This window comes from Garra rufa, chromosome 7, assembly GCF_049309525.1.
Source record: "Garra rufa chromosome 7, GarRuf1.0, whole genome shotgun sequence".
Taxonomy (NCBI): domain Eukaryota; kingdom Metazoa; phylum Chordata; class Actinopteri; order Cypriniformes; family Cyprinidae; genus Garra; species Garra rufa.
In genome coordinates this window covers 10428644-10451539 of record NC_133367.1, presented here as the reverse complement: position 1 = coordinate 10451539, position 22896 = coordinate 10428644, and the positions used below count along the sequence as shown (strand labels likewise).

Here is a 22896-nt window from a genome sequence, read left to right as displayed (position 1 = left end):
GACAAGTGCATGTCTATACTGTTGTTAATTACCATCCTTAACAATAAACCTTTATCAATGAGACTGATATAGCTCCTGTAGTAAAGTGTTTAGTTCTTTGTGTCATTAGTGTAAGATCAGGATCAAATGTGTTCAGCTCTATGTCTGTGAAGAGTGACTGGTCAAAGGAGGTTAACCTGCCGAACTTCAGCAAAGAACCACCACAAACCAAATGGTATTTCATGTCTTATTTTCTTTAAATATAGACTGTGTTAGAAAGTGTATCAATTAATAATTATCATAAAACTTTCTAGTTCATATATTAATCACACTGTTGTTTTTCACTTTGCTAAAATATTTATGAGATATTTTTGTCATATTTGTCCTAAAAATGCAGTATTTTGATTTATTTGATTTACTCAGGCTTCAGTATAAAACAGAAGATCCAGATTTCCAGGCTCACAGGAACCACAAGAACTTTTCAGACAGTCTCCTGCAGATCTTCCAGGTAATAAAACACTTTTTCAAGAATATTTAGTACTTTTAATAAACAAATATATTATTGAAAAAGAACTTCTATTTCAATTTTTTTAAGAACCCATAAAATAAGAACAACAAGAACCTATTTTTATTCATATTTACAGCTAATTAAAGTTTGTCTCAACTTGATTTATTATGAATATTTTTCATTATTGAATAAACAGTTTTGACCAAATATGGATGTTTTTTTTCATTCAATTTTGTCTTGCTTTGTAGGATCTTGAGAGCAAAATAATCACATTTATGAAGAAAGAACTGGACAAGTTTAAGAAAATATTACAAAAAGAGGGCTTGCAAAACTTTGTGAAGGATTTTAATGAGAATAGATGCAGTATCAAAGAAGCAGCTCTTGATCTCACACTCTACTTCCTGAGAGAGATGGAGGAAGATGAAACTGCTGATACTCTAGAAAGTAAGAGACTTGTGACAATTTGTCAGACTGTCACTTATAAATGTATTGGAGAAAATAGTAAAACTAAAATCCAATTTTTGGTCCCTGTATTTAGATGAGCTGTTCCTCATTCATCAGCTAAAATCAAACCTGAAGAAGAAGTATCAGTGTGTGTTTGAAGGAATTGCAAAGCAAGGTGACTCTACTCTTCTGAATAACATCTACACAGATCTCTATATCACTCAGGGTTGGTTTGAACAGGTCAATACTGAACATGAGGTAAGACAGATTGAAGTTGCCTCCAGACTTCATGAATCACAGGAGATACAGGTTGAATGCAGAAATTTGTTTGAAGCACCTGAACAAGACAAGCAGATCAGAACTGTACTGACAAAAGGAGTTGCTGGCATCGGAAAATCAGTCTCTGTGCAAAAGTTTGTTCTGGATTGGGCCGAAGGAAAAGAAAATCAGGATATCAGCTTCATATTTCCTCTTCCATTCAGAGAGATGAACTTAAAAGAGAAAGAAAAACTAAGTTTGATGGACCTTATAACTCAGTTTTTCCCAGAGACAAAAAAACTGAACCTTACAATAAGGAGCCAAAAAGTACTGTTCATTCTTGATGGATTGGATGAATGTCGACTTCCTGTAAACTTTAAGGATAATGAGATGTTGCATGATGTATCTTCACCAGTCTCTCTGGGTGTTATTCTGACAAACCTCATCAAGGGAAATCTGCTTCCTTCTGCTCTCATCTGGATCACCACCAGACCAGCAGCTGCCAGTAAGATTCCTCCTGACTGTATCGACCGGCTGACAGAGATACGAGGATTCAGTGATGCACAAAAGGAGGAGTACTTCAGAAAAAGAATCACGGATGAGAATCTGGCCAAAGAAATCATTGATCATGTTAAACAATCAAAGAGTCTCTTTATCATGTGCCACATCCCAGTCTTCTGCTGGATTTCAGCCACTGTTCTTCAGAACATTTTAGAGGAGAAAATAAAAAATGTTGTGAAAAACAATCAGGCTGATGATGCCTCCAAAACACTGCAGGAGTCAAATGCTGAAGACACTCCCAAGACTCTGACACAAATGTACACACACTTTCTCAGATTTCAGATCCAGCAGAGCAGACGAAAGTATGATGGAGAATATATACCAGATGTTTCCTGGGATAAAGATGCCATCTTTTCACTGGGGAAACTGGCATTTCATCAGGTGGAAAGAAACAATGTGATCTTCTATGACACAGATCTGGAAGCCTGTGGTATTGACGTCCATAAAGCATCAGTGTATTCAGGCATGTGTACCCAGATCTTTAAGGAGGAAACTGGGATTGTTCTTGGTACCATGTACTGCTTTGTTCACTTGAGCATTCAAGAGTTTATTGCAGCTCTTTATGCACATCTGTTTCTAGATATAAAGAAGAGAAGTATATTTGTTCATGAGTCTACAGAACAGGAAAACAAAAGTGAAACCATGATTGATTTGCTCAAGACTGCAGTGGACAAGGCACTAGAGAGTGATAATGGACATCTGGATCTTTTTCTTCGATTCCTCCTTGGTTTGTCACTCCAGTCCAATCAGCGACTCTTACAGGGTCTGTTGAAACAGCAAAATGACAATGACCAGAGCAAAAAGGAAATAGTTCAGTACATCAAGCAGAAATTCGAAGCTAATCTGTCTCCAGAGAGATCCATCAATCTGTTCTACTGTCTGAATGAACTGAACGACCAAACTCTGGTAAAAGACATTCAGACCCACCTTAGCAAAGGAAGTCTCTCATCTGTTGATCTTTCACCTGCCCAGTGGTCTGCTTTGGCCTTTGTGTTGATGACATCAGAGGAGGAGCTGGAGGAGTTTGAGCTTCAGAAATTCAAGAAATCAGATGAGTGTCTCATTAGACTATCAGCAGTCATCAAAACCTCCAAAAGAGCTCTGTAAGTTAATCTTTTTTTGCTTTTATCTGACAAATACATTTGTTTAGGGTTGCCATGCATCCTGGAAAGCATGGAAAATGTATTCCTGATTTTTTTTTTAGTCCTGGAAAATGTGTGGAACAATTAGAGAAATATAAAATGCAATGGAAAACATTGTAGTTCTGGTAAATTAAAAAAAATGCTGAGCTAAGAATGAAGTGTTTTGTTCTTCCTGAAACATACAATAGCCTATATTTAACCAACACAAACTTGTTACTGCTGTAGTTTTGTTACTCTGAATTCAGTCTGAATCATTAATGCACAGCTCTTTTTTTGACATCAGCTTTTCAGATGTTTCGTCTGTTTATTACTGTCAATCATAGCAATGACTTGCGCATATTTAGCCGATTTACTCACATTTTTTTTTTAAACTCAGGTTTGTTATTTTTGAAACGGTATACATGAATTTTTGGTCCTCTTAAACAAACAAAATATTTCTGATAGGCAGCTGCTTTTAGATGGCAGCACGTGCACATGCAGCGGCTTCTCTCTCTCCCGACCAAACAGTGTTTTCTTGTTTTTCGTCCTGTAAGTCGCAGTGTTTTTGTACAGCTTCGTTGCGTTTATCTGCGTGGTTATAGCCAAACATTTTTGCTCAACATCAGCAGAAACAAAGTTTTTAAGTTGAACTCTGTGGACGCTGAGGAGCTGAATGATCTGGGGCTGCTCCGGAGGCCTATTCAATCACCGGCCCCCACTCCTGCACCTTGCATACAATTGAGGCACCTCAAGTGGTGTGAGAGGAAGCAGAAGAGGGGTAAGCACGGAAGTATCTGAGCTAGGCTAGCCCACACAAACCTGCTATCCCTTCCATCGTTCTGGCCAACGTACGCTCATTAGACAACAAACTGGACTACATCCGACTACTACGTTCATCTCAGAGGAATGTAAAGGACTGTTGTGTTTTTGTGTTCACGGAAACATGGCTCAGCGATAGTGTCCCGGACCGCGCCATTCAGCTCGATCCAACATCATACCAAGTCAATGCTCTCTCAGTGATCAATTAAATTGTCAGTCATACAGGCATACAAGTTCAGTTTAATTGTCTCTTCCAAACCAATTTGGCAACAAAAATCAGTATCATGTACCGGGGCTGGATTTATCTCATATTTTGGGGGGTTGAATTCTTTCTTGAAAAAAACAAAAAAACAATGGCACCAGTTTCAGAATATTTAACGAATAAAACAGGGAAAGCATGAAATTTGTAAATAAAATAATTGTATACATATTATTGAATAACATAACTCTATGAATGGGTGTTCGTTGACTAGTTGCATGTTGTCAGAGTTTACAATGTTGACAGCTTCGTAAAAAATAGCCTAATGGAAGCGCTGTAGATTTGTTGTATATACGCCTTATTCAGCACGCCGCCATTTTAAATAGAAAACGAGGCTGTGAGGGATAGTAGTCCAGCAGCGCCCACTGTGGCGTATTTTTGCGTACCGGGATGTAGATTGTTTAGTCATAAAATAAAGAGAAAATATAATTTCACTAATTTCCACAGGACAAAGAACTTCAGAAAATGTGTATTATTAAAGTTCGATGGGACATTGGACCTAACTTTCAGGTAACAATATTGCATTTATTTATGAAAATTACTGTGGAAACTAGCCGGTTGGCTAATATCTAATGTGAGCATGTTTATCTTCCTTTAAACGTTTACGCAGAGCTAAAATGTTATATTTTACTACAACAACTAAACTAAATATCTCAATTTTGTATAGATTGCAAAGAACACAAGACTGTGCTCCTAACATTTTACTCAGGATTGTTTTTCAAAAACACTGACTGGAATTAGGAAGCTTAAGGAGGTTTCAGCTCCGTCTGTGTTTACCTGGACTCAAAAGCCTCACGAAAGGAAAACCTTGCAATCGTAAGTGAAAAAGATATTATTTTTAAATGATGTTTTAAAGATTAATATGCTTAATAGTTTGTGTTAAGAGCTTGCAGTTAGATCGTAAGCCTCTTTCGACAACATGTTAAGTCATACAAAAACAGTGGGTAGAAAGTTTATTTTTATGCAAAGCGATCAAAAGATAACATTTATTTATTAGTTTGCCGTGTAGTGTTTGAGGTCAACCCCTTTTAAAATCGCAAAATGATATTCAGAACATTATTTTTTGTTTCTGTTTTGCTTTAGACAAGGAAAATGTCATGTTTATCTTAATTTCATAATAAAGGTCGGGAAGACGCTTATGACCTAGCTGCAGGCTCATAACACAAACCATTAAGCATTTTAATCTATATAACATCATTTGAAAAACTCTGTGTAAGCGTTTAAAGGAAGATAAACATGCTCACATTAGAAATTAGCAGTCTTTTCACAGTCATTTTCTTAAATAAATGCAAATTGTTACCTGAAATTAGGTTATATGTCCTGTGGAACAATCCACGTTTTCTGGAGCTCTTTGTCCTGTGGAAAAATGTGAAATGACCTATTATTTTACGGTTATACGTTCTACATCCCGATACGCAACAATACGCCACTGTGGGCGCTGCTGGACTGCTATCCCTCACAGCCTCGTTTTCGATTCAAAATGGCGGCGGGCTGAATAAGGCGTATAGCTACTAAAATATGACACACAAAAACAGCACTTTAATTTACTGTCATTTCTGAACAAAGATAGTGATTGATTTCATGAATACAGGAGCCAGTTTTTTTTTTAATTGTCAGAATCTATAGTACATAACAAATACAAAAATAAAACAAATCACATACATTTGCAGTCAAGACTGTGAATAAAAGACAAGTGTGGAATGTAAGCCAGATTTGGCCCAGACCCTGTTACTATCTGGGAAGCAAAGCTAAATTCTATTGTAAATTTGTTAACCGACAGTAAGAATATATAACCGAATCAAGTGGCTATTTTCATTTGCAGAAGGTAAAACACATTGACATAAATTGTAAGTCTTTGAGAGGAAAAATTAAACTGACAGGTCACAGCGGCTAGGCCTATAAGTCACATTTTATTATATTCTGAAATAAACAGGTCTACAGCGTAATGTTATAATGTTTTGACATTATTTCCCTCACTCCACGACAAATCCTTTAACTTTAACCTTTTTCAGAACAGAACAATGATGAAATAAATTAATTAATTAATTAATAAATAAATTTGCCTAAACAATCCAAAACAAATTAAATGCGAAACTGAAAGTAAAGTTGGGCTTATGTAGACTACCGTTCTTCCCACACATACACATGATCCATTTCTGCAATGTATTTGAAGCAAAATTATTATGCATTGGGTAAGCTTTGGCACGTCGACGGAAAATATCATGATGAGCAAAAATATGCCACAGAATTGGTGGTCACGCTGAACTGCATGTAATACACACTATTTAAATTGACTAGTGTAACTTTTGGGTGACTGTGTTTTATTTTTCAAATGAACAGGCTGCAGCGATAGTGTGCGCGTAATAAGACACCGGCCCGATCAAACAGCTGAATGGCATATTCTGTCATTTTGGTCATAGTAAAAGCATAATTCGATACTGCAAAGTACAAAGCAGTTTGAAGTATCAAGAATATTAGCAAAGATTATTATAATTTGGTTGTTTTTGCTAAGAACGAACCGAAAATTTTTGCCTTTCGCCATGAATTTGACACCCACGCCCACCCACTCCCCATCTCGTACTGCTGAGGTCTAAGATCTTCCCAGAGCACTAGCCTGCTTCAAAGACTAAAATCAAGACACCCATCACTAGTTCTAATACTACGTTTTGCATTGCAGATTATACAGTTTTCTGTTGCTATGTGGGCACTCAGTTGTTTCTGACATTTAGCTAAAATATAAAGATTCAGCGCTTCACATAAGCAATTTGGTTGTGTCGACAAGAAATGCTAGACTAAGACACACTTTTCTCATCTCCTCGAATGCAAAAAAAAAAAAACAGTCTTTATAAATACAGTGCTGTATTATAAATACAGAAAACATGTACTTTTCAATCAACACGTCTTTATTTATCTAAAGTCTGCAAACACGCTGAGATGCTTCAAACTGCGCACCGCACTTCATTCATGAGAGGCGGGAGGAATAATGAGGTTTGACTGACAGTTTGAGGAGCCAATGGCGTCACAAGGTTTAGTGGAGGTGGCGCCACTTACTGACCCAGGATCAGTGATCCGTAGCAGTTATATTTCCGATTTGAGCTTAAAGTATAGAGAAAAATATATAGCTTGTAGCTTTTGTTGACGCTACCGTGCTACTTGATCAAAATAATAGCTTAGCTACTGAAAAGCTGTTTGATTCAGAAAACAGCGACGCTACCACCACGCTACTGAGAAATGTAGTTAAGCTAGTAGTAAGCATCATCTTCACTCGCTTTGAAGTGCAAAACAGCACCATAGCACAGAAGACCCCACCCCCTCCTGGTGACCAGGTGATGACTCTGTCCCCGGACAGTGTGAGGAGATCCCTCAGCACGATCAATGCTCGCAAAGCTCTGGGTCCTGACAACATTCCTGGTCGTGTACTGAGAGACTGTGCAGTGGAACTCACTGATGTCTTCACAGACATCTTTAACAACTTACTCTCCCAGGCTGTCGTCCCCACATGTTTCAAAGCCACCACCAATATGCCGGCCCCAAAAAAGTCATCTCCCTCCTGCTTTAATGACTACCGTCCAGTTGCACTTACCCCCATCCTCATGAAGTGCTTTGAACGGCTAGTCATGCATCACACTAAGTCTGTCCTGCCCCCCTCACTGGACCCCTTCCAGTTTGCGTATCAGCCCAACCGCTCAACCGATGATGCCATCTCTACTGCACTCCACTCGGCACTCACACATCTGGACAAAAAAGACTCATATGTCCGAATGCTGTTCATAGATTTCAGTTCAGCATTTAACACAATGGTACCCCAACAGCTCACTCAAAAACTGGTCCAGCTGGGGCTCAACACCTCACTGTGTAACTGGCTGTTGGATTTCCTCACAGGACGACCTCAAGCAGTACGGGTCGGCAGTAACACATCCAGCACCATCATTCTAAACACAGGGGCTCCTCAGGGATGTGTGCTGAGCCCCCTCCTCTTCACTCTGCTGACCCACGACTGCACACTGTTACACAGCTCCAACCTCACAGCAGTGTCTCTACTTCCTCCGCAAACTAAGAAGAGCAAGAGCACCAGCCCCCATCATGTACACATTCTACCGAGGAACCATCGCTAGCATCCTGTCGAGCTGCATCACTGTGTGGTTTGGAGCCTGCAATGTGTCCTGCCCAAAAACTCTCCAACGCATAGTCAGAGCAGCTGAGAGGATCATTGGTGTCCTTCTCCCCACTCTCCAAGACATCTACAGCACACATCTCACCAAAAAAAGCCTTCTGCATAGCAGCTGATCCCACCCACCCATTGCAAAGCTTCTTCAGCCTGCTGCCATCAGGGAGGAGGCTGTGGAGTCTCCAGGCCAGGACCAGCAGACTGAAGGACAGCTTCATCCTTCAGGCTGTCAGGAAGCTCAACTCTCTCCCTGCTCTGCCGCCAATCCCCTCACTCCCCTCTTCTGCCCTACAAACTTTCTGAACTCTGACACACACACACACACACACACACACACACTGACCTCCACCAGTCACTTTGTGCAGCATTGGTCTGCCAACTCACACTACTCATAAGACTGTTACAAGACTGCTCTGACACTTTTACACACTTACAAGATCTGTTGCTCTATATTGTGTGCATGGTTTGCACTCTCTACCATGTGCCCTTACTTGTATATTGTATTTTTCATTTTTATATATTATATGTTTATTTGTATTTATTCATATTTTTTCAATTCTACCTTTGTATTTAATAATATTTTTTGTATTTAATGTGACTTGTATGCACCATGGGTCTGAGAGTAACGCAATTTCAATTTTCTGTATGTCCTGTACATGTGGCAGAATTGACAATAAAGTTGACTTTGACTTTTAAACATTTCTGTGCATATTTCAGAGAGTGTAACTTGCACTTTCAAATGTATAATTTATCGTAAGTAAAGCTATAGATTAACTCATATATTTATTGTTTACATCTGGCAAATGTATTCAATTATTCTACCATCTTATTTCCATCACAGGCTAAATGATTGTGGCCTAACAGACAAAAGCTGTTCAGTTTTGGCTACAGTTCTTGGATCAGATACCAGTCTGAAAGAGCTGAACATGAGCAATAATAATCTGCAGGATTCAGGAGTTAAACTGCTCTGCACCGGATTGAAAAATATGAAGTGTCATTTGGAGATACTGAGGTAAGTTGTGTGACAGTAGACCAAAATTGAGCTCAACAAAACCATAAGGTGAAAACCAGACTTAGACTAGAAGCTAAAGTTTGATTACAAACTTTAAATGTTGGCTTGGAGAGCCAACCTGGGCAGCCTTGGGGCAAAAGAGGCAGAGTGCTTGTGTGTCCGTCCTTTTCGAGCTGCCCCGCTGTGAAAATGTGCCCTTGATATTTCATATTCTAATAAAAAAGCAGACTAGGCTATGACAACAGGTTCATCAGAGTTGGCTAGCTGGATGTGAAATAATTATTTGATTTGTTTTTATATGCTTGTAATTGTTTTCCCTGTTTGCTATTTTCAAAGTTCTCTCACTCAAATGAAACACTGTAAATAGATCTTTGAATTGAGATCTTGATTGATTACAAACTTTAAATGTTGGCTTGGAGAGCCAACCTGGGCAGCCTTGGGGCAAAAGAGGCAGAGTGCTTGTGTGTCCGGCCTTTTCGAGCTGCCCCGCTGTGAAAATGTGCCCTTGATATTTCATATTCTAATAAAAAAGCAGACTAGGCTATGACAACAGGTTCATCAGAGTTGGCTAGCTGGATGTGAAATAATTATTTGATTTGTTTTTATATGCTTGTAATTGTTTTCCCTGTTTGCTATTTTCAAAGTTCTCTCACTCAAATGAAACACTGTAAATAGATCTTTAAATTGAGATCTTGAAGGATTAGTTATCCTGTGGCCCCCTCTTTTGGACAACATTAGCATTATTGCCTTCATCTCTGAATCATATTAAAATTTGCATAGTTTTTATTATTTATTGATTCCTGTTAGAGCAATAAATAAATGCATACATAAATACATAAAAGAAGCAAAGACAAGTGAACTATTATTTTTCATGGAGTAACATTGAAGACAGGATGCAGAATGCAGCCTCTTTAATGTTGAAATCCAGTTCATGTTCACTTGAGACATAAACAACTGTTTTCAATTATATTCGTTAAGCTATGATGTATTTTGAAATGATCTTGTCTGTGTTTGTCCGAGAGAAGTGTTTCTTATTGTCAGAAGCGAGGATTAATGTAGTGTGAAGCGCGTGCGTCAAAGCCACAACGCGTTGCTGTGCATTTCACCACAAAAGCAGAAATAAGCAAGCATTTAACCTTTTTAATATATTACTCTACTATTATTGTGTTGAATCGCTGGAGTGTTTGTATTTAAATACCTTTAAAAGACGTGCAAATGATGTCTTTGTTGACACAGACGGATGAATGCCAGCCGTGCCGCCCATGTTAATGAAACGGCTCATTTGCACTCAATGTAGCTCTTTAAAATGTTCTTCTATATTTATTGTGTATAATCGCTGGAGCGTTTTTATTTAAATGCTTTTAAAAGGCGTTCAGTGATGTATAGTTTGCAGACAGGATCTCCGAGCCGTGAAACTCATGTCTGACCAAGCGGCAACCTCCCGCTCTCAACACGGAAGTGGCTTAAAATGCAATTCATCGACTGGCTGCTAGAGACTGCCTGCAAAAGGGAGTCAGTCCCATTGACTCCCCATGTTAAAATGGACAAAACTTTACAGCAGGAAAAAACATGGTTACAACCTGGTTCAAAAAAGTGGTTTTAGACTATATAGCTAATTTCGCCCTTCATGTCAACTGTGACGGGGTGATTTTTTTTCTTAAACTCATCCGTTTAAGATATATTAAGCCGTAAAGTTCTGCATAATTAAGGGCGCGGCCACTTGAGTGACGGGGGATTGCCGCTGCTGTCATCTGTCACGAATTGAGCCTCCGTCATCCTGTTATCATTAACACTTGCACTACACATCATGGACTTCATTCCCCATAACCCTCTGCACTAATCACTGCATTCACCTGCTCCTTGTTTCTCACTGCACTGATTACTGCTCACACCTGCACCTCATTTCTAGGACCTAATATAAGCCACACACACACACACACAGCCTCATTGCGAAGTCTTGTATTGCCCCGGCTGCATTTCTGAGCGTTTCTTCCCCTGTTTGTTTTCCCGTGTTTGATTCCTGGACTCCCTCCCGTGTTTGATTCTCGCTGCCAGCCCCGACCTTCTGCCTGTGTTTTGACTACGTTTCTGCCTGCCCCTGTGTGTTTGTTTTGTTGATCTTATCTAATAAATGCTGCGAATGGATCCGCACGTCTCAGTCCGTCCTTGTGACAGAAGACTTCGACGCTACAAGGATCCAGCAGCTAGTATGATGTCATCCGGTTCCAGCACGCATCCAACAGTACAGATCATGCGTCTAAAACAAGGTGAGCGGTCTGTTGAGGAGTACTGTATGCAATGGACTTTCTTGAATTGGCAAATCTGTCTTCTATGGATGATCAATGCCTGATGATTTTCTTCCGTGGAGGACTCTTAGAGCCATTGGCTTCCCTCATGCCCATGTTCGAACCTGGCTGGACTTTGCAATATTATATGGATCTTGCTCTTTTGTTGTGTGGCTCTCCTTTTACTGTGGGAATTGTGGAGGAGGACCATCTTCCCACAGTAAACTCCAGCTCAGAGCCACTACGCAAGATGGCTGCCACGCCAGAGTCTGCAAGCAAGATGGCTGCCACGCCAGAATCTGCAAGCAAGATGGCTGCTACGCCAGAGTCAGCAAGCAAGATGGCCTCCCTTCTAGAGTCTGTTCACAAGATGGCTTCCCTTCTAGAGTCTGTTCGCAAGATGGCCGCCCTTCCAGAGCCTGTTCGCAAGATGGCCACCAAGCCTGATTCCCCGGCCAAGATGGCTCCGTCCAGCCTCCCAGAGTCTCCGCTGGTGCCGCCCGGCCTTCCAGAGTCTCCGCTGGTTCAGCCAGGCCTTCCAGAGCCTCCGCTGGTTCCGCCCGGCCTTCCAGAGCCTCCGCTGGTTCCGCCCGGCATTCCAGAGCCTCCGCCGGTTCCGCCCAGCCTTCCAGAGCCTCCGCTGGTTCAGTCCAGCCTTCCAGAGCCTCCGCTGGTTCAGCCCAGCCTTCCAGAGCCTCCGCTGGTTCCGCCCAGCCTTCCAGAGCCTCCGCTGGTTCCGTCCAGCCATCCTGAGGTTCCTGTCTGCCCGGTTCAGGCCACGGTGGCCATTTATGGACTGTTGAGTTTCCCTCCCACCCTCCCTACTGCTCCAGTCTCACCACCTCTGTCTCCTGACAGTCCCTCTGCTCACCCACAACCCACCTTCGATGCAGAGGACTTGCCGTGGGACTGCCAGTCTCCATCGGTGCCCTGGCTAGAGGATCCCTCCTGGACTCCGCCTCGGCCCTCCGACCCTGCGGTTCCACCCCGGCTCTCTGCTCCCTCGTCTCCGCTGTCGGCCGTCGGCCCACCAGCTCTACCGGGCTCCATCGTCCCTCCAGCTCCGCCCTGGTCAGTTGTCGCCCCACCTTCGCCTCTGGACTCTACTCCTCCGGCTGCGCCTCGTCACTCCGTCCTACCGGCTCTGTGGACCTCCTCCCTCCCATGGGCACAGCTTCGGTCCTCTGTCGCTCCGGCTCCGCCGGGTACCTCCGGACCTCCATCTCCGCCTTGGTCGTCACAGCCTTGGGTTCCGCCTTGGCCCTCCGGATCCTCTGTGTCGCCCAGGTCCATCGACTCTCCGGTTCCGCCTCGGGCTCCACCGGCTCCACCTCCGTCGGTCGGCCCCATGGAGGAGCCAACCCTTCCTCCACCATGGCTTCTCCCTCCGTCGGCTCCGCCTCAGTCCATAGCTCCATTACCCCCACATGGACCTGGCCCTCCATCCCTCCCCCTGTTCCGCCTCCGCTCCACCACCCTCCGGTTTCATTAGGTGGTTAGAGCATCTGGAAGCCGCTCCTTGGGGGGGGGGGGCTCTGTCACGAATTGAGCCTCCATCATCCTGTTATCATTAACACTTGCACTACACATCATGGACTTCATTCCCCATAAGCCTCTGCACTGATTACTGCTCACACCTGCACCTCATTTCTAGGACCTAATATAAGCCACACACACACACAGCCTCATTGCGAAGTCTTGTATTGCCACGGCTGCATTTCTGAGCGTTTCTTCCCGTGTTTGTTTTCCCATGTTTGATTCCTGGACTCCCTCCCGTGTTTGATTCTCGCTGCCAGCCCCGACCTTCTGCCTGTGTTTTGACTACGTTTCTGCCTGCCCCTGTGTGTTTGTTTTGTTTTTCTTCTCTAATAAATGCTGCGAATGGATCCGCACGTCTCAGTCCGTCCTTGTGACATCACCACTGGTGCGCTAAGTGGGCGTGGTTTCAGCACCCAGCTCCACCCACGTCCCGCCTCTTTCCCCATTTTCGATTATACGGGAGTGACGCGATTCCAAGATGGCGACGGCGAATCCCGCCCACTATATGCTTCAAAATCGCTCTGCAGAAACCTACGGGTGATGTCACGGACACTACGTCCATATTTTTTTTACAGTTTATGTGTCTGACACACTTGCTGAACACAGGGCTTTCTGTATGAAATAAAAAATACCTGCATTTAACTCTTTATATTTTCTGATGGGTCAACTGAATTAAATCACTGCAATGTTTAAATTTTAAAGGCCGTCAAATTCATGCAAATTATGTCGTTTTTACCACATATACAGAGAATTATGCTAGAATTGAGCCGGATACTCGGCTGAAACGGATGAACGGATAAAGCACTTTTGCCGAGTACGACTATCATACGAGTAATACGAGTCAATATCTGTGCTCAGATTGAATAGAAATTCTCATTGGGTAGTTTACTGTGTCTGCGTTCTGTGATAGGCAAGTCACAGCGCCCCTCCCCTACACACATACAGATTTATTGTGTTGCTGTGTCCCGCTCTGCTCACACCAGTGTTGTTTTCATCAACGATGACGATGACGAAATCATTTCGTTGACGCAACTTTTTTTCATGACGATAACGAGACGATGAGGAGATAAAAATGGCTAGTTGATGACTAAAACATGACGAGACGTGTGTGAGTTTTCGTTGACGAGAGGAGAATAGACGAAAATGTTAGTGGGTGGTCCGTCAGACGTTTAAAATGCACAACATTTCTGCTTATTGTGCATGCCAATTAAAACCTAAAAAGTATCTGCCGCTATGGCAAGCCGTTTTAGCATTAAATACTCTTTGCCATACTAGTAGGCTTTGGCAAGCCGTTTTATCATTCTATCCTTGTTTGGTTACGCCCACCACCTGGCGTGCAGCGCACAACGTGCTCAACATGTCACAGTGTTGTCACTCAGACAGACAGACGATTAACCATGATGGCGCCAGTTTGCACATTATTTCAAATATATGTCTTTTATGTCTAAAACCATTCCTTCATTATTGTAATTATTGGTGCAAATAGTCGATCCGGAAGCTCACATTGTGTTGAACTATAGATCTGCTATTTTCAGAACTTATGTGACACTACCCAACAGCAAAATACTTACTGACCTACATTAATTTGATAAAGACTACTTTTCCCCCTTTTTTTTTTACTAAAACTAGACTAAAACCTTTATGACTTTTCGTCCACTAAAATTGGGCTAAAACTATCACCGAAGTGACAAAAATTTGACTAAAACTAATAAGCATTTTAGTCCAAAAGACTAAGACTAAATCTAAGATGGTTGTCAAAAACAACACTGGCTCACACACACACACACAGAACACTGAGAAGAGAAGAGAACAGCACGCTCTCTCTCTGTTCTCTCCCTCAGTCACTCAGGTTTGCGGGGGGGGTTTTCCGTGTGGAAATAAAAAATTAAAAAAAAGAACCAAAAAAAAAATTTAATTAATTAAAAATCACACTGCTCAAGGTTAAAAAAAGAAAGTTATGTTGAAATGAAAACTCTTGTTCATTACATTTTACTTCATAATTGCAACCGCATGTGTTGTATTCATTGTTGCAAAACTTGCTCTGTATATAGTTCATTTGTTATCATGATAAAAACCACTGATCTGAAGCTCAATGCTGATGCTGATGCTGTCATGTAAATAGTTTTCTAATCAGCAATAAATGTAACAATTTCTGATCAACCCATATCAATTGCATAATTAAAATAACATACCGGTTAAAGCCCCGCCCATTTCAAGACAACATGACCCACTTCCAGGTTAAATCCCACCCACTTCCGGGTTAGGCCCCGCCCACTCCGAGTACAGATACAGATACAGATACAGATAATTCATATGGTTAACAGATACAGATACAGATACAGATACAGATAATGTTGTACTCGCTCATCCCTAAATTACGCATTGAAGGCAAGTGTACGCGGTGAAGGAAAAAAGTGTGTGATTTCTGTTGCCAGCTCATTTCCAAGAATAGGTCTATATAATGTTATCAAGACTACACTTTAAACCCTTAAAATAAATAACATTTCTGCAATTGTTTAATCATTCATGTAATATTAACTTCGTTTGCCGTGGTGGGACACAGAAGACATTTTCTCTGACATGCTGTGACTAACAACAGAACCATAAAATACACGGAACACGCATCTTAATTACAAAATGAAACAATTTTATTTGTGTGCTGTAACCCAGATCTTCAGAATCCATACGATTTGCCAGACCCAAAATCAAGCCTTTATCCAGCGATTTTCATCTCCATCCCTAGCAGCGAGTCCAGCAGCATCAGCCATAAACCTGTGCTGTAGTGCATTTTGCGACAGGAAAATCGGACGTTCATTGGCTCTTGTCTGCATTCGTCACAGATTACGACATGCCGTGTTTCTGGTGAGATATGCGGGCGCCTTTGAGGAGTGGATGAAGACAATAATCTGGATAATATTTTCAGCGATTAACAATTTAAATTCTGCTCTCTTCTTACTGCACCTCAAACCTACTGTATTCCTCTCTGGCGGAATACAGTAGGTTTGAGGTGCAGTAGGTCTGCAGCCGCAGTCTGCAAACGCATTGTTATTTGGATTACTTTTTTGTACGTCTGTTGACATTTTTGCAATAAATAAATGATTGATTGCACTTTCCTGTCTTTTATATTTTTATTACTGTACAGTCATAGTTAACTTTAGGTTTAGTGGTAGGAGTGGGATTATCAACTAGCAAAATATGTTTAGATACATTTTAAATATATTTTCAGATTGTGCGTATATGTATTGTGTACCTACCCAGTAACTTCGTTGAACAAGAGCGGAACAATCACCACTTTAATTTACAACTCGCAGATGTCGCACTTACCCTGTAATTACATGGTACAAGAGTATATGTTCCCAGTAATTTAAAAAAGCTTACGTGTAGATACACCAAACGTACGATTTATGCCTGGCACAGTAATAGAGATACCTGTTAACCACGTAACTTAGATTTGCTTACAGTTTTTTTGCAGGTCGCATATCTGGTTGTTATGCCCATCAGTGGTTGTTATCAAAATGTTCTCCCTACACGTATGTGCTTTAACAGGTACACTATAATTACAAAAATTTACACCGTATGTTCAGTATACGTATGTAGTTCTTTGCAGGTTGCATATCTGGGTTGTTACCCCATTATTTTTTCCCAAATTTAACATATTCTCCCCGTATACCTACATTTACGTTTTTTATAGGTACACTATAATTACAGAAACGTACACTGTAAATTCAGTATAGTTATGTAGTTACTTGCATGTTGCATATCTGGTTTGTTACCCCCTTACTACCCAAATTTAATATATTGTTCCCTTATACCTACATGTACGTTCTTTATTGGTACACTATAATTACAGAAACTTACACCGTAAATTCAGTTTACTTACGTAGTTCTTTGCGGGTTGTAATCTAAAGCGTTACCGAGATTTGTCCACTAGGTGGCACGTTAGGTCAACATCGATCATTAGAGAAAAGTGTCAAGCCCTCGAGAAAAATAGATTTATATTTCAAAAATAAACTAAACTGCATCGGATTTTCATCCTTCAAATCATTAGTCACGTTTCAGCTGAAAATCTCATATAGTCTAGTCACAGTAGTCTAAACACTGATTTTACAAATGACACTCAAAATTAAAATGGTTTGAAAATGCGATATTTTTTGTGAAAGGGTTCATAAATACAAGTGTGTCTTTTAAAGGCAGCTAGCAGGCTAGCTAATTTGTTATGAATGTTTTTAAGGGGACAAAAAACGCGCTGACAAAGAGGATTGACCTAGACGTGGTGCGCTGCAAATTTAAACTGGAAAACCAATCAGCATCAGAATAGCACCGCTTTAATAAATAGCCTTATCAGAAGGTATCGTGCATATCAAAAACAGGCAAAGCAACAGATTAATATTATTCAACATATGCCAGATTTTTTAAGAAAATTTTTAGATGTAATCTTTAACATTTTCATGAGTAACTGTAATTTAATTACACATTTTTTTCTCAGTAACTGTAACAAATTACTATTACATTTATTTTGTAAGTAAATTACATAATGCTGTTACATGTAACTAGTTACTCCCCAACACTGAAGCCAACATAATAATAAGTTTAAATAGCATAAGAGTATGTTGGCTCTCCACGCCAACATAATAATAATAATAATAATAAGTTTAAATAGCATAACAATATGTTGGCTCTCCAAGCCAACATAATAATGAAATCTGTATGTTGTGCATCAAGATACTTTTTATATTTACGCATACCATGATGTTCTTTTTCTAATTTGGTCTGTCACTGACACTGTCGTAAAGCCATTTCGTTTCGCTATACCATTTATGAAATGCAAAGGCTTATCTTGACAGCAAGTTTGTGGTAACTTAAAAGATTTCACTGAAGGAAACAATAATTCTGACTAAAATATTGTATTTTGCTAAAGTACTGGATGTTGTCAATTGTAGGTTAAAATTGTATGTGTAATGCAAGTAATGTTTATGAATACAGTAACTATAAAGGGAACGTAACATGCATTTGGATACATAAATCTGTATAGATACAGATCAGGGTAGCAGTAGTGGCGTACATCTTAGAGGCCGCCCCACAAAGAACGAGATGGGGCCCCTCCCACCAGCAGTGATGTCATGCATGAAAATTTATTGTGCACCTTAGTCCGTCAATTTATGATTTATCAGTCAAGTCAAGTCACCTTTATTTGTATAGCGCTTTTAACAATACAGATTGTGTCAAAGCAACTTCACAGTATTTAAACAGCACAATAGTGTGTGAGTAATGCATTATTGTAAACAATCCATTTTCAGTTAAAGGCAGTTCATCAATGAATTTAGTGGTATCATCATCCATTTCAGTTCAAATAGTATACGATATCACAGAAAAGTGTCCCCAACTAAGCAAGTCAGAGGCGACAGCGGCAAGGAACCAAAGGTGACAGAAATGGAGAAAAAAACCTTGGGAGAAACCAGGCTCAGTCAGGGAACCAGTTCTCCTCTGACCAGACCAAACCAGCAGTTTTTAACAATGTCAGATTGCAGAGAACTCAGCAGGTTCCCGTGGTGTAGCGCCGATGGCCGTCTAGGTTGGTGAGGTCTTCATTGATTATCCATCTCTGGAGCTCATCTGGTTGACATTCATGACTATAGAAGTCATCTTTAGGTGGTGATCCATGATCTGAGCTGGGTACGGACTGGCTCCGGGGGACTGCAGTGACCATCTGATCCCGATACAGGCTGGGTCTGGTGGTTACGGAGTCCTCAGAACAGGAATGAAACAGACTAATATTAGCGTAGATGCCATTCTTCTTATGATGCAACGAGTACATCAGGTGTTATGGGAAGTGTTTTCGATTCCGGTTTACCTAATTAATGCAGCCTAACAATCCTTTAACGGATTTGAATTATAGGAATGTGTTAATGTTTTATGTGTAAGCCAGGTTAAAGAGATGTGTCTTTAATCTAGATTTAAACTGACAGAGTGTGTCTGCCTCCCAAACAGTGTTAGGTAGATTGTTCCAAAGTTTAGGCGCTAGATAAGAAAATGATCTGCTGCCGGCAGTTGATTTTGATATTCTAGGTATTATCAAATTTCCAGAGTTTTGAGAATGCAGCGGACATGAGGGACTATAATGCGATAGGAGCTCGCTCAAGTACTGAGGAGCTAAACCATTGAGGGCTTTATAAGTAATTAGCAAGATTTTAAAATCTATGCAATGTTTTATAGGGAGCCAGTGCAGTGTTGACAAAACCGGGCTAATATGCTCATACTTTCTAGTTCTAGTAAGAACTCTTGCTGCTGCATTTTGGACCAGCTGGAGTTTGTTTATTAAGCGTGTACAACAACCACCCAATAAAGCATTACACAAATCTACCCTTGAGGTCATGAACGCATGAATTAACGTTTCAGCATTTGACATTGACAGCATAGGTCGTAATTTCGATATATTTTGCAAATGCTAGAAATGTGGCTTTCAAAGAGATTGCTATCGAATAGGACACCTAGGTTCCTGACTGATGATGACGAATTTACAGAGCAGCCATCTAGTATTAGACTGTGTTTTAGGTTATTACTTGTGGAGGTTTTAGGTGCAATAATTAACACCTCTGTTTTTTCAGAATTTAACAGTAAGAAGTTACTTGCCATCCAGTTTTTAATATCAGCTATGCATTCTGTTAGATTTTCAAATTGGTATGTTTCACCGGGCCAGGGTATGTGAGCGGAGCGGAGTGCGAGCGGAGCGCGGAGTGGAGCGGTGTGATTTTGAATGGAGGGAGGAGCGGATTTTTGAAAAGTCGGAGCGTCGTGGTTTTCACTCGCTCCAAGTGCGCTCCACCATCGCTCCATCATAAGTACAATTCATGCCAACGGTCCGTAATATAACTGCATAATAAGCAGGCATTCACATGTTAAACATTTAGCTTGATAGAGATGGATCACTCAAATCAGAAATAATGTGAATGGACATGAGCGGTAAATTATAGTTCACAAGGATTTAGTTTGTTCCTTCTAGATACTGAATATATTCAGATGAAAGCCTCATTTAAACATGTGCAGCACTTATTCACACGCAATCGCTGTGACAATAATGCATTAAAACAAATGTAATGGTATCCGATTTCGAATTATCAGAAATCTGTAAGAAATGCAGCGATCCATATGTAAAATAACTGACGAAAATGTAGTTATTTTCATTACAAACCTTGCTCTGCATAAAGCAGTAGTTATACTCTTTTAATGCTGACAATGTTATTAGCTTGGTATGTGGTAGGTACAAAGTTTGCACACTATTCCAAACTCTCCTGTTGTTTTAATATGTGTTATGAACAGGACCGTTATATTTAAAACATAAGGCTATTTCTGAATGTTTTGACGCGGAGCGAAGGCGGAGCGGTGTTTCTGATATCAGTGAGCGAGGAGTGGAGCGGGAGCGGAAAATTGTGAACCCGGAGTGGAGCTGGAGAGGAGCGATTATTAAATGCACTGAGCGCGGAGGGGAAATTGTTGCCGCTCCACTCCGCTCACATACTCTGCACCGGGCCACGAAGAAATAGCCTGAGTATCATCAGCATAACAATGAAAGCTAACACCATGTTTCCTCTTGATATCTCCCAAGGGTAACATGTAAAGTGTAAAGAGTAATGGCCCAAGTACTGAGCCTTGAGGTACTCCATACTGTACTCCATACTGCACTCTTCATTTAGTGCCACAAACTGATGACGGTCTGATAAGTACAATTTGAACCATGCCAGTGCACTACCACTAATGCCAACATAATTTTCAAGTCTATTTAAAAGAATGTTGTGGTCAATAGTATCAAATGCAGCACTAAGATCCAGTAGCACTAATAGAGAGATGCAACCACAATTGGTTGACAAGAGCAGGTCATTTGTAACTCTAATAAGAGCAGTCTCAGTACTATGATATGGCCTAAAACCTGACTGGAAATCCTCACAGGTACCATTTTTCTTTAAGAAGGAGCATAATTGTGAGGATACTACCTTTTCTACTATCTTTGACAGAAAAGGGAGATTCGAAATTGGTCTGTAATTAATTAATTCATTGGGGTCAAGTTGTGTTTTGAATTTACAGTTTTAGCTATCTGGAGTATACAAGAGACTAGATAATGATCTGAGATATCATCGCTTTGCTGCAGAATTTCAACCCCATTAACATCAAATCAATGTGACAGTATTAAATCTAGAGTATGATTTTGGCAATGAGTAGGTCCTGACACATGTTGTTTAACCCCAATAGAGTTCAGAATGTCTATAAATGCTGTTCCTAATGCATTTTTTTCATTATCAACATGGATGTTAAAATCACCCACTATTAAGACTTTATCAGTGGCCAACACTAACTCGGATAGAAAATCAGCAAATTCTTTAATAAAATCTGTATGGTGCCCTGGTGGCCTGTATACAGTAGCCAGTACAAACGTCACGGGGGATTTATCATTAACACTTGTTTCTCTGGATAATGCTATATGAAGCACCATTACTTCAAACGAGTTATATTTGAAGCCCGTTCTCTGAGAGACATTGAGAATATTGCTGTAAATAGTAGAAACACCTCCCCCTTTACCTTTTAGACGCAGCTCATGTTTATAACAGTAATCTTGGGGGGGTGGACTTGTTTAAAATAATGCATGCAATAATCGTCTGGTTTTAGCCAGGTTTTTGTCAAACAGAGCACATCTAGAATCAGAATCAGAATCAGAATGAGCTTTATTGCCAGGTATGTTTACACATACTAGCAATTTGTTTTAGTGACAGAAGCTCCACAGTGCTACAGAATGACAGTGACAAAACGACACAGATTATAAAAAGAACAATATACAAGTATACAAGACAGACAATGTGCAAAAATAGCAGACCCAATATACAAAAATATTCAATTTACTATGTACAGGTATATAAGGTGCAATATTTGAATGTAAGTAAGTATGTGCATTAAATAAAAAAACTGAGAAATGAGTAAGGAGTGTATAATAGTGTTGTGTGTTCCATGATCAAGTGTTCATGAGATGGATTGCCTGAGGAAAGAAACTGTTTCTGTGTCTGGTCGTTTTAGTGCTCAGTGCTCTGTAGCGCCGACCAGATGGTAAAAGTTCAAAAAGGGAGTGTGCTGGATGTGAGGGGTCCAAAATGATTTTGCCAGCCCTTTTTCGTACTCTGGATAAGTACAGATCCTGAAGGGTAGGGAGGGTTGTACCAATGATTCGTTCAGCAGTCCGGACTATTCGACACAGTCTTCTGAGATCAGAGTTGGTAGCTGAGCTGAACCAGATGGTAATTGAAGTGCAGAGGACAGACTCAATGATGGCAGAGTAAAACTGTTTCAGCAGTTCCTGTGGCAGGTTGAGCTTCCTCAGCTGGCGGAGGAAGTACAGTCTCTGCTGGGCCTTTTTTACAATGGAGTCTATGTGAACATCCCACTTCAGGTCCTGGGAGATGGTATTGCCAAGGAACCTGAATGACTCCACTGTGTTTACAGTGCTGTTCATGATGATGAGTGGGGGAAGAGCAGGGGGGTTCCTCCTAAAGTCCATGATCATCTCCACAGTTTTGAGCGTGTTGAGCTCCAGTTTGTTATGACTGCACCAGACAGCCAGCTCTTTAACCTCCTGTCTGTAAGCAGACTCGTCACCGTCCTGAATGAGGCCAATAAGTGTGGTGTCGTCTGCAAATTTCAGGAGCTTGACAGAGGGGTCTTTGGAGGTACAGTCATTAGTGTACAGGGAGAAGAGCAGTGGGGAGAGGACACAACCCTGAGGGGCGCCAGTGCTGATAGTACGGGTACTGGATGAGAATTTACCAGCCTTACCAGCTGCTGCCTGTCTGTCAGAAAGCTGTTGATCCACTGACAGACCGAGGTGGGCACAGAGAGCTGAATTAGTCTGGGCAGATAGTGTTGAAGGCTGCACTGAAGTCCACAAACAGTATCCTCACATAAG

The 22896-nt window shown here is 40.9% G+C and overlaps 1 protein-coding gene across 1 annotated transcript in view; it reads left to right on the top strand.

Annotated features, from left to right (window-relative positions):
• LOC141337911 (uncharacterized) overlaps positions 1 to 22896 on the top strand; it is a 536025-nt gene that overhangs the window by 445046 nt on the left and 68083 nt on the right. The window contains exon 32 of the mRNA XM_073843487.1: positions 8959 to 9129. Coding sequence (XP_073699588.1) covers positions 8959 to 9129 — 171 coding nt within the window. The remainder of the gene's footprint in view (positions 1 to 8958; positions 9130 to 22896) is intronic.